The sequence below is a fragment of the Aquarana catesbeiana genome, linkage group LG04 (genome assembly GCF_042186555.1).
Source record: "Aquarana catesbeiana isolate 2022-GZ linkage group LG04, ASM4218655v1, whole genome shotgun sequence".
Classification (NCBI taxonomy): Eukaryota; Metazoa; Chordata; class Amphibia; order Anura; family Ranidae; genus Aquarana; species Aquarana catesbeiana.
Window position 1 is genome coordinate 271790829 of NC_133327.1, and position 16018 is coordinate 271806846.

At 42.9% G+C, this 16018-nt stretch overlaps 1 protein-coding gene across 2 annotated transcripts in view; it reads left to right on the forward strand.

The window, feature by feature from the left end:
• DRC9 (dynein regulatory complex subunit 9) overlaps positions 1-5829 on the forward strand; it is a 53003-nt gene extending 47174 nt beyond the window's left edge. For both annotated transcript variants that reach the window (XM_073626543.1, XM_073626542.1), the window contains exons 9-10: positions 4442-4543; positions 5603-5829. In XM_073626543.1, coding sequence (XP_073482644.1) covers positions 4442-4543; positions 5603-5728 — 228 coding nt within the window. In that variant the 3' untranslated portion in view covers positions 5729-5829. The remainder of the gene's footprint in view (positions 1-4441; positions 4544-5602) is intronic.
• The last annotated feature ends 10189 nt before the right edge of the window (positions 5830-16018 follow it).

Below are 16018 nucleotides of genomic sequence, written 5' to 3' on the forward strand. Positions count from 1 at the left end.
AGTTAGTAGTTTTGCAAAAAAAGTTAGTGGATCAACCCATTTTTACTCAGAACACCAAATGTAGGCCGTCCAGGTCTGATGATAGATCCTCCCAGAAGTACATTACCGTCCCTTAGACATTGTAGGGTATTGGAAGCCGATAAACTCCTGTTCTCTTAAACCGGCCTTTCAATAACCAGGGCATCAAGACCAGCAAAGGCAAAGCAGGGTGGAAGATTGACTGTGCAGGCTGGTGTCTGTTGTGAACCCCATCGAATGAATGTGCAAGGAACGATTTGCCACTCAGCAGATAACAAAGACCTGAGCCACTAGGGGGGTTGGAGGACTTGACTGACAATCTCACATGGGCTGTCCAATGATGGGGGAGGACTCTCCTATTTAGTCAGGATTTCCTTCTGTAGCACTTGAGTGAAGCTGTGCAAAAGGAAGTGCCTTCAGGGAGGAAACCAAGAGACTCAAAACTTGCATGAAGGAGCACAGGTTGGACTACCTGATGGAAATAAATAATGAAAGCCTGAACTCAAAATTTTCAAAGCTTATGCAGCAGGAGGAACACCCTGGCCTGCGTGGAGTTCAGAACTAGATCCAGGTACTCCAAGCACCTAGTAGGCAACAGAGATGACTTTTGCATTTCAGAATCCAACCGAACTCCTGTAAAAAGTGATTGTGATCGCCAAATTGTCCATCACGGAAAAGCAGGATTCTGCCCAGAGTAAGAGATCACTCATGTAGCCCACCATGGAATTCCCCTGCTTTCCCAGCAATGCTAGGACCAGAGCCAGCACCTTGGTAAATACCCGTGGAGGCAGAGGCCGGACTAAAGGGTAGGGATAGACAAATTGATAATGTTCTTCACGAAAAACTCTGGTGCCTTGCACAGATAGGGACATGCAAATATGTCTATGCAGACCAAGAAAATACCCCTGATGAAGAGAAACCACAGAATGAATAGATTCCATTTTGAATTTTTGGACCATCAAAAAAAACTTGAGAGCCTAGAGGTCTAGATGCGGTCAAACCCTTTCCTCCTTTAGCAATGTAACGGGTTGGAAAGTAGACACTCTGAACCTCTTGGGGGAAGGTACTGGAATGACTATGCACCCTGGAGGAGCAGGTAAAGTAAAGATCGCATAGTCGAGAAGAAGACTGAGATTTAAAGAAAAAAACTTGTCTGGTGGATTGGAAGAATTAAAAAGAGGTTAACCAGCTAAAACTAGAGGAACTAAGAGTCTCAGCGGGAGCTAAGCACTTACTCCTAGACACTAGGCAAAAAAAAATTGAGCTGCCTGAGGCAGATGAGGGGCCCTGCACGTAGCAGGGGCTGCCGCTAGGCGTTGCTCCGCAAATCCTCATTGTCTAGTGTCCTACTACTGAAACTATAACTCTATGGTCAAGATTCTTGCAAGACTGTGTTCTTCAATGAACATAAGAGCCAATGGGGTTGATTTACTAAAAGGCACTGCAAGTGCAGTTGCTGAAGATCTGAAATGAAGAGAAGCTTTGCTGATTTCTATTATCCAATCATGCACAAGCAAAAATGCTGTTTATTTTCCTTGGATGTCCCCCTCAGATCTACAGCAACTGCACTTCTAGTGCACAGTGGATTTGTCTTGAGTAAATATACCCCAATACGTTGATAAAAAAAGTCAAGTGAAAGGGTTTGCTTTCCTGGGGAGAAGACATCAATTCTTCTATAACACTAGCAAAAACAAACATGATAGGAATGTGAGGATTTATACTGATCGATTATTAGCTTTGTCAGTGTTCAATTCTCCTAAAGGGGATAATGCAACTCGTACATCTCAGAATTCTTTTGACTGAGTCTCTTAAAGCAGCAGTCCCCAACGTTTTTGACACCGGGAACTGGCTGCGTGGAAGAAAATTATGCTGGGGGGGGGGATTTGGATTTTCGTGGGCAATTTGTTGGGAAAATGGCTGGTGATGGCGCTTCAATCATCACAACACCATGGTTGATATGGTGTCAGGATGATTGAAGCGCATAATTTCCTTTATTACATTGTAATAAAAAATAAATAGTTCAACTCACCATAATGCAGAATCAGTGGGAACCCTGAGTGTGTCACTTGCTGCCAGACGTGGACTGTCACTTGCCAAGTGAGGGTGGAACATGCGGCGATGCGGGTCAGCCAGTGAGAGATTTAATCTCTCGCCCGCCACACCTCATTGTAGTTTTCAGGCCGGCTGTGAGGACTGGATGGTGGTGTGGCAGGGCGAGCGGTGAGAGAGGATATCATCTCTCTGCTCTCACACAGCACCTCAGACAGTGTTGTGTTCATGGCCAGCTGTGTGGGCAGGCAGGCCGCGAGAGGTGGCGATATCTCTCTGCTCGCCCGCTCCTGCCAAACCTCTGAAAATGCGGCCTTCGCAGCCCAGCTGCAAACAGGCTACCGCCCGGGGGTTGGAGACCCCTGCCTTAAAGGCCAACTCCATCTTTAGCAACATGTTACACTTGTACGGTATTTAGGTTGTGAAATGTAACATGATGCTAAGCCACCCCTCATGTCCAAAGTGGCCCCTCCCTTTGACAGCTTGCAGGGGTTGTTCTCCCCTACAGCAGCTGTCAAACTTTGGTGGAATACTAGTGTGATCACCACATTTGTAGTCCATTGACACTTTCTCCAGCTCTCTAATTTAAAGCTCATACCTCCAGACAACTAAAGAATACGTTTGCAGGAACATGGATTGCACCTGGGAACAACTGATTGCGGTTGCAATGCTTTGCAGGCTTCTGTGAAAAGAATAATAAATGCACATTTTTATTCCTGCAAATATATGTGAAAGAGTGAGTGAAATGGAAAATAGCCTTCTTTCTAGATCCCACCCGCACCACACACTGGTCTTTTCCCTGTCCCCTTCCCACAGCACACCCAATCTCCAGTTTCCCCTCCAGAGACCAACTTGTGCAGTGCTCACACTCCCAATACAAACTGCATGCTAAACCCAGTCAGCTAGCGTATGTGCACTAAACCCCCTCAGTGATCAGTCTGCAGTGTATGCGCCTTTTCCCCCTCACTGATCAGCTTTAAGAGCATGTGCATTAAACCCTCATTTGCGAGTTTTCAATGTATGTGCCTTAACTCCTCATTGACCTATCCTCCAAGTACATTAGCCCATTGCAACCAGTCCCCAGCTCAAATGTTAGCTCCACATCACCTATTCCTCTGCATATATTTGAAAACTCCTCAGAGCCCTCAGCACATGTGCGTTACTCTCTAAACATCCAATTCCTAGCTTATGTACTCAGTACTAGTAAAAGCAAAGTCAGCCTCACTCCAAATTAAAAGCTACAGTTAAAGATTTAATAAATGATCCAGTGTATGACAGACTACCTGGACTCTGTTCTGACACATTTTTACTCATATTGAGCTTATTGGTTTGTAGAGATATGAATATGCTTAATACAAGTGAAATGTATCAATACAAAGAGTTCAAGCGATCTGTCTTGCACTGGACCATTCATTAAACCATCAACTATGGCTTTTAGTTTAGAGTGTGGAGAGCTGCCTTAAACCCGGAGCACCTAGTCTCCATGCATCAATTTCTCAGCCGCCACTACCCAGCACATGTGTTAAAGCATATCTAACCCCCCCCCCAAACAAATATATATTAGCTTAACAATCCTTAGATGTGTTTTTTTTTTCCTTTATATTCACTTACAAAACTACAAACACAGGACTGTTAGAAACTTCTCTTTGTCAGTAACCTAGATGAGCATCCTGTAGTCCTCTGAATAATATAACTGATAACAGTGCAGCACATGCAGATAGTAGAGGACTGCTTATCTGATAAGATTAACAGTTTTTTTTTTTAAAATGTATTCAGCAGATATGACAAAGCACTTTCAAAGAGTTTATTTAACAGACCAAAGGGGAGAAAACAAGTGAAGTTCATAGTTGGGGTTTACACACTTTTTACCCCTCAGTGCCAGCATGTATGTTAGCACCTAGTCGCCAGTGTATGTGTGTGTATAGACCCCTCAGCAGCCATTTTCCAGCATGTGTTAAATGATCAGAACAGCACATATAATCAAGACATATTTTCTATGGTTCGTTACCATGCCAACTTAGACCCACCAAAATGAAGAATGATTTTATGTTCATTAGTAAGTATATTTCTTAAAGGAGTATGCCAATATGGTTTATATAACAGAATATTCATGCATAATCAGAACAGGGTTTAGACCATGTATATGGCTCATTCAATATATAATGAGATAAGGGGAGGATTACTCGCTGGAATCTGACCAGCTTCACCAGTACACTGCTGGCTGCATTAGAAGGATGTGTAACATGGTGCTATAAGCATTTCTTAAAACGATGATCATAGTTATACTAAAGATATTATTATAAAAATGCTTATCGGTTACCAACTTTATTCGATTTACACATCAATATGACTGAAAATCTTTTTAACATTCCAGTATGAAGAGTATGAGAAAGTAATTATTGAAGATCGTCTGGAGAAAGAGAAAGCACGGCAGAAGAAAAAACAGGAGCAAATGGAATTATCCAGTGCCATCAAGGTAATAATTCAAATAATATTCACCATTATTTTATACAGAGAACCTACAGTAGATATAAAAAGTCCACACACCACTGTTAAAAGGTCAGATTTCTGTGATGTAAAAAAATGAGACAAAGATAAATCATTTCAGAACTTTTTCCACCTTTAATGTGACCTATAAACTGTACGACAGAAGTAAAAATAAAAAAACTAAAATATGGTTGCATAAGTGTGCACACCCTTAAACTAATACTTTGTTGAAGCACCTTTTGATTTTATTAAGGCAAAGTATTAGTTTAAGGGTGTGCACACTTATGCTGTAGGATGTGACTAAGAAAATGTCAGGAAAGACCTACTAGAACAGCTAAACTTTATTTGAGGTTAATCAGAGGCACATTAAATGATGGCAGATGTGTACTGACTCCTATTTAACATGAGTTTGAATGTGATTGCTTAATTTTGAACGCAGCTACATCCCCAGTTATAAGAGGGTGTGTGCACTTATGCAACCACATTATTTTAGTTTATTTTATTCTTACTCCCCCCCCCCCCCCAAAAAAGATTTTAGTTTGTTCTACTGAGTTGTACAGTTTATAGGTCACATTAAAGGTTCTGAAATTATTTATCTTTGTCTCATTTTTTTACATCACAGAAACCTGACATTTTTAACGGGTATGTAGACTTTTTATATCCACTGTATACATTTCTTATGTATGCAATAGTCCAGTAGTTCTCAACCTCAGTCCTCAAGTACCCCCAACGGGCCATGTTTTCAGGTTCTCCTTTACTTTGCACAGCTGCATTTAATCCATATCGATGACATGGTAATTATAAGAGCTGTTTTATCTAAGGGAAGTTCCCAAAACATGGCCTGTTATGGGTACTTGAGGACTGAGGTTGAGAACCACTGCAGTTAGTCTGTTGCATTTTACTACCTATAAAAACTAAGCAGTTTTATTGAAAATTATTCTGGTATGTCCACATGCATATACAAACTGTTCCAGTATTTACTACTTTTGTAATTAATCAATGTAAAAAGGTATAGCAATGGTAGTAATATAATTATCTTCATCTTTAGATCCAAGCTTGGTGGAAAGGCATAATGGTGCGGAAAGGCCTGGGCCCCTACAGGAAATCCAAGAGCAAGAAAGGCAAAGAAAAGGGCAAAAAAGGCAAGGGGAAAAAGGGAGGAAAAAAGAAGTGACTTCAAATAAAATGTATATATCAGACAGAAAAAATGTTAAAAAATTGCACATTGATTTCATATTGGAAGACATGTGAATAAAATCTTTTCTGCTTGAATAATTTCTTTTAACACATTTTTTACATTACATGGCAAAGTACATGGGAGCAACAACAGCACACAAATATCTGCAGCACAGGGTCTTGACAATTACACCATCAGCGTGAAAGGGTCATTTGTATAAGAGGATCAAGTCTAAATATAGCAATCCTGCCGTCAAAAACAGACTTGCACCCCCTGAAGATAAGTTGGCTACTCCATTCCTGCCAGCAAAAAAAAAATAAAAATGAACATACCCATAACAGGGATTTTTTACTTGCCTGTAAAATCCTTTTTTGGAGTACATTACAGGACACAGGATCCTAGTATTAACTGATTGGGTTACACAGCTACCTTAAAGTGGATGTAAATCCCATTCATGAAATCTGACCAAGGGACATATAGTGGATTTAAAAAGTCTATACACCCCTGTTAAAATGTCAGGTTTCTGTGATGTAAAAAAAATGAGACAATGATAATTAATTTCAGAACTTTTTCCACCTTTAATGTGACCTATAAACTGTACAATTGAAAAACAAACTGAAATCTTTTAAGGGAGGGGGATAAAAAACTAAAATAATTTGGTTGCATAAGTGTGCACACCCTCTTATAACTGCTGTGTTCAGAATTAAGCAATCACATTCAAACTCACGTTAAATAGGAGTCCATACACAACTGTCATCATTTAAAGTGCCTCTAATTAACCCCAAATAAAGTTCAACTGTTCTAGTAGGTCTTTCCTAACATTTTGTTAGGCACATCCTACAGCAAAAGCCATGGTCCGCAGAGAGCTTCCAAAGATTAAGAGGGATCTCATTGTTAAAAGGTATCAGTCAGGAGAAGGGTACAAAAGAATTTCCAAGGCATTAGATATACCATGGAACACAGTGAAGACAGTCATCATCAAGTGGAGGAAATATGGCATAACAGTAACATTACCAAGAACGGGTAATTCCTCCAAATTTGATGAAAAGACGAGAAGAAAACTGGTCAGGGAGGCTGCCAAGAAGCCTACAGCAACATTAACAGAGCTGCAGGAATATCTGGCAAGTACTGACTGTGTGGTACATGTGACAACAATCTCCTTCATTCTTCATATGTCTGGGCTATGGGGTAGAGTGGCATGACGGAAGCCTTTTCTTATGAAGAAAAACATCCAAGGCCGGCTAAATTTTGCAAAAACACATCTGAAGATACCCAAAAGCATGTGAGAAAATGTGTTATGGTCTGATGAAACCAAGGTTGAACTTTTTGGCCAGAATTCCAAAAGATATGTTTGGTGCAAAATCAACACTGCACATCACCAAAGGAACACCATACCCACAGTGAAGCATGGTGGTGGCAGCATCATGCTTTGGGGCTGTTTTTCTTCAGCTGGAACAGGGGCCTTAGTCAAGGTAGAGGGAATTATGAACAGTTCCAAATATCAGTCAATATTGGCAAAAAACTTTCAGGCTTCTGCTAGAAAGATGAACATGAAGAGGAACTTCATCTTTCAGCATGTCAACGACCCAAAGCATACATCTAAATCAAACAGATTACAGATCATTTCCTATGGGTCACATTCACATCTATATATTTTATGGAAAGGACCAGGGACCAACAAGTTGTGTTTTTGGTTCTGTAGCACCCTGGGGTTTAATCAGGGAGCTCCTCACACTTTTGCCAGGAGTGGTTACCCTGGTCAATTGCTAGAGATGCATTGATTTCTCCCCAAGTTTGGCCTGGTTGCACTTTTCTCTTCTACCTCTAGGTTGCCGGGTACTTGGTGGTACTAAATACGAGAAGGGCAACCCCGCGTCAGGTTATGGGTATATGGGGTCTCTCAGCCAATGGTCAGGGGTTTTCTTGAAACCCTTGGCCTGCTGGGAGAACCTGCATATTCGGGTGAGGTCAGGTGATCTACGTTCTGTGCCATCTGGACGGCTGTCTGGGTAGACGTGTCTCGTACACCCCAGGCTGCTAGGCCGGAGATTGGGCCTATCCCGGGGGCATCTGGCTGCTAGGCTGTGTGAGGGCCTATCCAGAAGTAAGGGAGCAGCACATGGTTGGGATTGCAGCTTGCAGTCCAAGCAAAAGTGACGGTTCTGCCGGCCGGAGAACCTGTCAGTGGTGGGAGGTAGGAGGGAAGCTGTCGCCACAAAGGGACCAAGCACCTTTACCAGGGACTACAGTGAGTAACTGAAGTACCAAAGCCACATTCTCAGCGAACAGGCACGATGGAGAACCCAACCAGCGGAGGTGATGCTTGCAGAGCAGCCATGTGAGTGTAAGCCAGAGGTCGAGCCGGTCAGCAGGGGTGAAGTTTGAAAAGTATCTGGAGTGCCAAGCTAGGGACCCAGCAGGGAAACGTGGGTGACACTTAAGGGAGGTACCACCGCTCAGTGTTGAAGAACTACAAGGAGAAGTTGTTTTGAAGCTGAAGGAACTGTTAGGTTTGAGTTAGGAACTGTTAAAGACTGTTGCCATAGGAGACAGCATTCCTGCATGTACAGATGTGGTACCTTGCTTGAGGCCTTTCCCTGCACAGCTGTCCTCCCCTTGAAGTCTCAGAGTCTGCCAATTGAATTTACAACTACTTAAGGGTGTCCTGGCCCTAACCCTCTTTCCCCCCAAAAATACAAAAGGACTGTTAAGAGAAATAAAACCTCTTTTACATCCAAGAAGTGTCTGGTGCCCAATAACTTTATCCACTTTGCACCCACTATGCCTCACAACCCATCACATACAGAAGGATGCCAGCTATCTTTAGCCCTGAAGGTTCTCAGACTAGAAGACTTTGTTACAGTTCCATGGACTTCAATGGATCAAATGTGTATTGAAAAACACAAAATGCACCTGGAATATGCATCAACTGCAACCTATCCTGCATAGGTGCAAACCAGGCCTAAAGGCAATTTTTAAAACTTCAGTGTTTAGGAGCGGAAAAAAAATAATTTTGTTTGCATTTTGGGAGCGATCTGCTGGCAGACCAAAAAGCTGACAGCTCCTACAAGCTCCTAAACGCTGCTAAACACCAGTTTCCAGCATTAATTATTTTTTAGCGGGCGGCTGCCAGCATCCTTAACCAGCGAATAGCTGGTTGTTAAGGAGCGGGCCGACAAGACAGCCGCCATGTCCTTATCCACTATTGTCAAACGACGGCTGGGCGGGACAGTCGTTCCGGATGGATGTCATATGATGTCCTCCCTAAACGCACCTTTTGTCGATGACTCCGTGTACTGGCCACTGCCGGTACCATGTGATCGCTGTGACCAATCACAGCAGATCACATGACAATGGATGGCTTCCTTTCTGTTTCAATTTTATTGTTTTAAAAATTAACAAACAATAATTTAAGCATAGGAATAACCCACACAGGGGCTAAATCATGGTTAATTATTACAAAGAGTGATAAAGAATATAGTCATGTCAATTGAGATAAAGGGATTCTGAAACACAGGGGTGTTAATAAAACACCAGAAATGCAAAAATGCAATGCCCCCAAATCTACTCAGTCACCTGGAGGGGAGGCTCTTCTCCTGCAACCAACCCCACTGGGCAGGGACTGCGTGAGATTAGAAAGAATAAGTGAGGGAACGAAGAAAAGAGCACAGAGAAGGGGCAAGGGGTAGGGAGGCAGGTGGTTCGGACTCGGAGGCCCCTAGGGGAACGGTCAAACAAGGCCTGAACAGGCTGGTTGGAGTGAAGGGAACTCAAAAAGATACATGGTTCCCAGATCTTGAGAAACTTGGCGTGTGAATCATTCACAATAGGACATTCGTTCATGAAGCTTCATTCCAGTCAGGCATATCTTCACCCCCTGGAAGGCTACACTGTGGGTCTTTCATGCATGGGCTATGGCCCATTTAGCTGAGATAAAGAGACATGTGGCCAATTTCTGCTGTGATGCATATAAGCCAGGGATTTTACAGTGTAATAGGGCCAACCAAGCATCCCTGCGTATGGTTCTATGAAAAAGGGTCTAGAGTAAGCCGAAAACCCTAGACCAGAACCCCACTAGTTTTGGGCTGGACCACCAGGTATGCAGGGCGCCCCCCCGCCCCCCGTTGTTCACAATTACAGAAACATCTGTCACTACTCCCGGGGTAAGGGTGAGCTAAATAAGCAGGGACCCAGTACCATAGGAATAGTATTTTGTAGGCTGCTTCAAGAGTGTTTGTGTTAACGGAGCATTTGGTGACAATTTTCCAAGCCTTACTCCAATCTTCCAGTTCTATAGGGGACTGGAGGTCCCGTTCCCATTGGAATATACTGTATAAGAGAGGGATGCTGATGTTATGCATCCATTCAGGGATGCATAGATAGCAGAGATGAAACCAGGGGGACATGTTGGCATGCATGTTCAAAGAAAGTCTTTCGATATGGATAGGTGGATATGAGGCGCAGGGCACCAATCCAATGCTTTAGTTAGAGGAAGCGGAATTGTTCCCTGGTTGGGGCGTCTTGTGTCTCTCGGACAGCGTCGCAAGATGGAAAGGAACAAGAAAAAAACGGAAATCTTGGACCCGCGTAAAGCCATGAGAAGGCCGGATAGCTTCCTTTCATTGTGTTGCTAGCTGTGATTGGTCAGAGTGATCACATGGTACAGACAGGGCCAATCACACCCCATCTATACCATGTGATTAGCTTTAGTCACTGAACAAATCAGTTTCCTCAGTAAAAATGGTTGCTTATACTAGTGCAATTCACTTTTTGTTTTCTTTTTTTTTTTTAATGCCTGCATTCTTTTGTTTACATTCAGCTGTCAGTGAGGGTAACGCTCCTTGATGAATGCCGGCACAAAAACGTGCTAAACGGTGGAATTAAAAAAAAAAAAAAAGTTTTTTTTGTTCAATGTTTTTCTGCAGTTTATAAAAGCTCCCAGTATGCATGGATCCTAAATGTTATAAAAGGAAAAAAATCTGCAAAAAGGAAAACTGGTCCATCACCCAAGGACATTAGCTAACCAAAAAAAATGGGCAGGATTGTATGGATTGCTTTGGAGGCCGCCCTAGCAAGCTTTTTTTGCCAGTGTCCAATCACCTGAAGGTAGCTGCATATAACCTATGGTCTAAGAAAGTCCTGTACTGTATGATAACAGTTAGAAGTTTGGGCTATACAAGAAAACATACATACATATTCACCTCCATGCTGCAGCAGACAGATGCTGCAGCTGTGCCATGCCATTTCTAAGCGCCAGGACTCGGCAATCACAATTGCTGATTGCTCAGTTCTCCATCAGCTTAAAAGAGAAGTAGAGAGACATTCAAAGAGAACTCTTTGAATGTTCAGTGACGGTAAATCAGAATTCCAATGACGGTCAAATTTCCAATCGAAAAATCCTTAGCAAATAGTGAGTATATCAACTTGTTAACAGTTCCAAGAAGTTAGTGTGACTTTGCTCGACAGACCCACCACCATAAGAAATGTGCGCTTACCAGCTGCACAGACAAGTAATGCCTGTGGCTAACACCCAGCCAGGGCCTTTTCCTCCGTTGTGTTCCGATATCGGTCCCATCACCGCATCTGTGGGGGGTCTTCTAGTCCAGACCTTTAACTGAACGAATCCTCCGCTATGAGCTTGTATACAGCTCAGTGCGTGATGGTTCGAACATGGCTCAGAAAGAAATAATAAAAAATGGCCATAGGTAAAGCCCGCTAGGTATTTAATGAATATTAAAAGCACAAACGCCTATTAGGCGTAAAGATAGCAACAGATAAAAAAAATATGCGGCTGGCCGGCTGCAATACACAAGCCTGTACTAACAAACAATGGGACGTATCGCGCGGTGACGTCAGCACGTCGCTCCTTCTGACGCATTTCGTCACAGGTTTGACGTCTTGGGGCACAGGCGGCGTACTGACGCACCGCTTAATATACACAAAACCAAGCCTCGTTCTGAATCGTAGGTGGCCAGCTATAGAATGCCATTTTAGATGAGGGAAGACAAGTTACTAATGCCAGAAGTACTCTACACATTAAGCCTAAAGGATCTGAGCCATAGTGCATGTATGTCTGTTTTAATACTCATCTAAATGGCCAAAGTGTCCCCACATGGCAAGACCGCTGTATCACAGCGGATTCGTCAAGGGACGGCATCTTGGAGATAGCTCTCAAATAATAATCCTAAAAAAATCGTCACTACCAGCACTAATCAGTAGCCAGCTATGACGCTACCTATAGACTTCTACATAAAGAAAAGAAACTATCAAACAATCTAAAGGTTTTATTAAAATCTATTCATGGATAAATAGCAAGCAAAGACAATCACTGTGTACACAACAGACGCCATATTGGTCGACCGATATCTGTGATACACACACAAGCTAAATAAAAAACTAAATATGAAACTAGACCACTTGTGGATTATTGCAACGCATCATCCATAGTGGTCGCATGGACCATGAACAAACATACAGACCGGCCGACATCAACAAGGTCAGTCGTCCCGGCAAGAAGCCACGGTCCATGTGATATGACAACCCATATACATATAATGTAATATAGACCATGTTTCATATGCAGAAATCGGCCGACATCCATGAAATCGGTCGACCCGGTACAAAACAAAGCCCATAAGGTAATGTAATGAAAGCTGACTTAACTTTACATTAAATTGGTGGGTGTGACATATCTGAATATGTCACACACCAGATAGGTAACAGATGATAGTATATCAACCACAACAGGAACTGGTAAAGTCATTAAGACTCATGACATGCTAAGATAGAAACATATCAAGCATGACACCAAACTAGTGAGGAAGAAAACAGAATAGTCAAATTGTTCATATAGACCAACATGGTCATTCGAACAAACGGATCTCAGCAAAGTCGGCCAATCCAGGAAAGAACCCAGCCCACGGAATATCGCACCCCTAAAAGGCAAGCAGATGGAAATGTGTCATCCAAATCAAGGACGGCAAATACCCATGACTAGTGGCCATAAAGAATTGAAGAGTTATTAAAAATCAAAATTAAATCCAAAATGGTATTACACTAGTAGATGGAACTATCACAGGAAACTGTGTACTCATCGTGATCCTTAAATGAGTGTCGCGTACCAGGTGCATAACCAAATTACGCTACACTAAGGGGAATACAGCCTCATTAAGGGCCGATGACAAACTTCACTATATGTAAGGTAACGTAAAAATCGTATGGCTAGCTCCCCAAGATTCAGATCGAGTTCACATTAAACCTGGTCACATCTCATCAAAAGAAACGCTAAACATATCACTAAATATGTAAAGGCCAAGCATTATCTGGGAATGCATTGACATCAACATCGATATTTAAACCATGGGGGACATAAGTCTTTATCCTATGTACCCATGCCATCTCAAACTTGGAAATACTTCTTACAAGACAACTGCCCCTGCAATGGGGGTTAAAATTAGTCTATTCTAAGAAAGATGGTATTGGAGGGATCCCTGTTATGAACCGTCAGGTAATGTTTAGATACCGAATATTTAGTGAACCCCATTCTAATGTTGTTGATGTGCTCGTCACGACGGACCTGGAGGGGGCCCACATACTGCAGACCACAAAGGCACTGCAGTAGGTAGACTACCCCCTCCGAGGAGCATGCAATGAATGGCATAATCTTATATTCTTTGGATGTAACACTGGAAATAAAACTAGTCGTCCTCCTAGTCTTACACCCATTTAGAGAGCACACTTGGCATCTTCTGCACTGGTAATAACCAGTGAGCTCCCCCCCCCCAAAAAATGAGGTTTGTTAGTGGGTGGGTTTAAGATGTTAGGAGCCAGTTTGTCTTTTAAAGACGGAACAACCCTAAAGACCACCTGAGGTCTAATAGGCAAAATGTTTTTTAGTAATCTATCGTTCCCCAGAATGTGCCAGTGTTTATTCACAATAGGTTTAATATTATGATGTTGGTTGGAAAAATTTGTAATGAAAAGGGACTGCTATAGTGTCACCTTTGTCCCGTGGGGGGGGGGGGGGGGTGTCTTTCTTTCAATAAATCTGCCCTATCCATCAGTCTGACTTAGTCCAACGTGTCAAACAGGGCCTGTTTTGTGTAACCCTTATCCAGGAATTTCTGTGCGAGTACTTCAGCCTGCACTAAAAATGTATCCAATTCTGTACAATTTCATTTCAGCCTCATATACTTGCTTTTAGGCACTGATCGAAGCCAAGAGGCATGATGGCAGCTTTCCACCGGAATATAGGAATTCCTGTCCGTGGACTTGAAAAAAATGTAGAGGTGACAAACATCTCACCTCTAACTGATATCTTCAAATCCAGGAAATTAATCTACCTACAGCTTGCCTCATAGGTGAGATGTATCCCCCTATTATTGTAATTGAGCGAGTCCATAAACACGCCCAGCGCGGCCCTGCTGCCATGCCATAGGAGAAGGATGAAGTCTATGTAATGCGCCCATAGGACCACCTCGAGTCTCCCCTGGGCATAGACGACATCCTCCTCCCACTGGGCCATGAACAAATTCGCCAGACTGGGGGACACCCCTGTCCTGGCGGTAAAATTGGCCATTAAACCAGAAAAAATTGTGGGTTGCAGCGAACTCTATAAGCTCCATGATGTATTCTATCTGGTCTGCCACAAGATTCGAGTCTTTGTCCAAAAAATATCTGACAGCACCCAGACCCAACTCGTGGGGGATGATTGTATACAGCGAGGTGACATCTGCTGTGACCAACGATATCCCCTCCTGTGGTCTCAATCCCCACAGGAGATTAATAACATGGCGCCTGTCCTTAATATAAGAAGGCATAGCACATACCAGTGGTTGCAAAAAGAAGTCTATATACCTGACCACCCAGGACGTGACGGAATCTATACCGCTCACTATGGGGCGTCCCGGGGGGCAAATAAGACGCTTGTGTATTTTAGGCAGATAATATATGATAGGCACTCTCGGTGCTTTAGGAACCAGAAAGTGACTTTTTGTTCAGAATGCTCAAACGGACCCCTTTCTGAACAATATCTTCCAATAATGTTTTGTATCTTCCACCCGGATTAGAGGGCAAAGGGGTGCAAGTATCCATATCACCTACTATCCTATTCATTTCGGTCATGTAGTCATTCTCGTCAAGGACAATTATTCCCCCGCCCTTATCTGCAGGTCGAATCACCAGCTCTTTATTAGCGCACAGTGACTCTATGCCTCTCTGTAAATCCCTCTTTGTCTTTGCTTGTTTCAACTTTAAATTATCTAAATCCCTCAAAACCACATCCCTAAAAACCTTTAAAGAGTGTACGAGAGCACCCGGAGGGTTGAACAGTGAGGCATTGGAAAGGCCAGAATGTTGATATTCAGTCACAGTCAACCTATTATCCCTGATGGGGTTGGAAATAAAATGTCGTTTAATATTCAGTTTATGAACGTATTTGTGGACATCCATATAGGCCTGAAATTTGTTCAAATCCTTCGGTGGAGCAAACTTTAGACCCTTATCTAATACTCTCACCTCAGTCTGTTAGTGCCTGGTAACTGAGATTATAAATCCCAGTTCCCTTTATGTCTTTTTCCTTTTTGGACTGAACACACCTCCCCCCTCTAGTTCCTCTCTTAATTCTACGGCTCTTTTGGTGCCTTGGTTGGGCCTGGGAAAACCCCACGCCTGTTGGTCATATCTATCTTGTTGTTCCATATGGTTAGGAACATAAGGACCATTGAGGTGGCCCATATTCCCACCATAGTTTGCTCCAGAATAATCTGGACATTCCACAGGGCCCCCTTCTCTCTTAATAGGAAGAAGGTATTATGAACAGGGATATTGTAATTTAACTCATTCTTCTCATATCCTTCACCATAATTCACCACCTGACTATATGTATCACCATTGTACCCATAAGTCTGATTAGGGACAAAACCCCACTGGTTATTCAAGGTGGGAACATGGTAAGGTGGCGGTCCCTGTTTCTAGCCGTAATGCTGGCCTTGACCGAGAGGGTGGTGGACCCTGGGTCCAACCTTGTTGGTGACCCCGAGGGGGGCCATGACTCCAGTTGGAATATTGGCCACGTCCCTGTATTGGAACAGGGGGGGACAAACCTTGACGAATCCGCTGTGATACAGTGGTCTTGCCATGTGGGGCACTTTGGCCATTTAGATGAGTATTAAAACAGACATACATGTACTATGTCTCAGATCCTTTAGGCTTAATGTGTAGAGTACTTCTGGCATTAGTAACTTGTCTTCCCTCATCTAAAATGGCGTTCTATAGCTAGCCACCTAC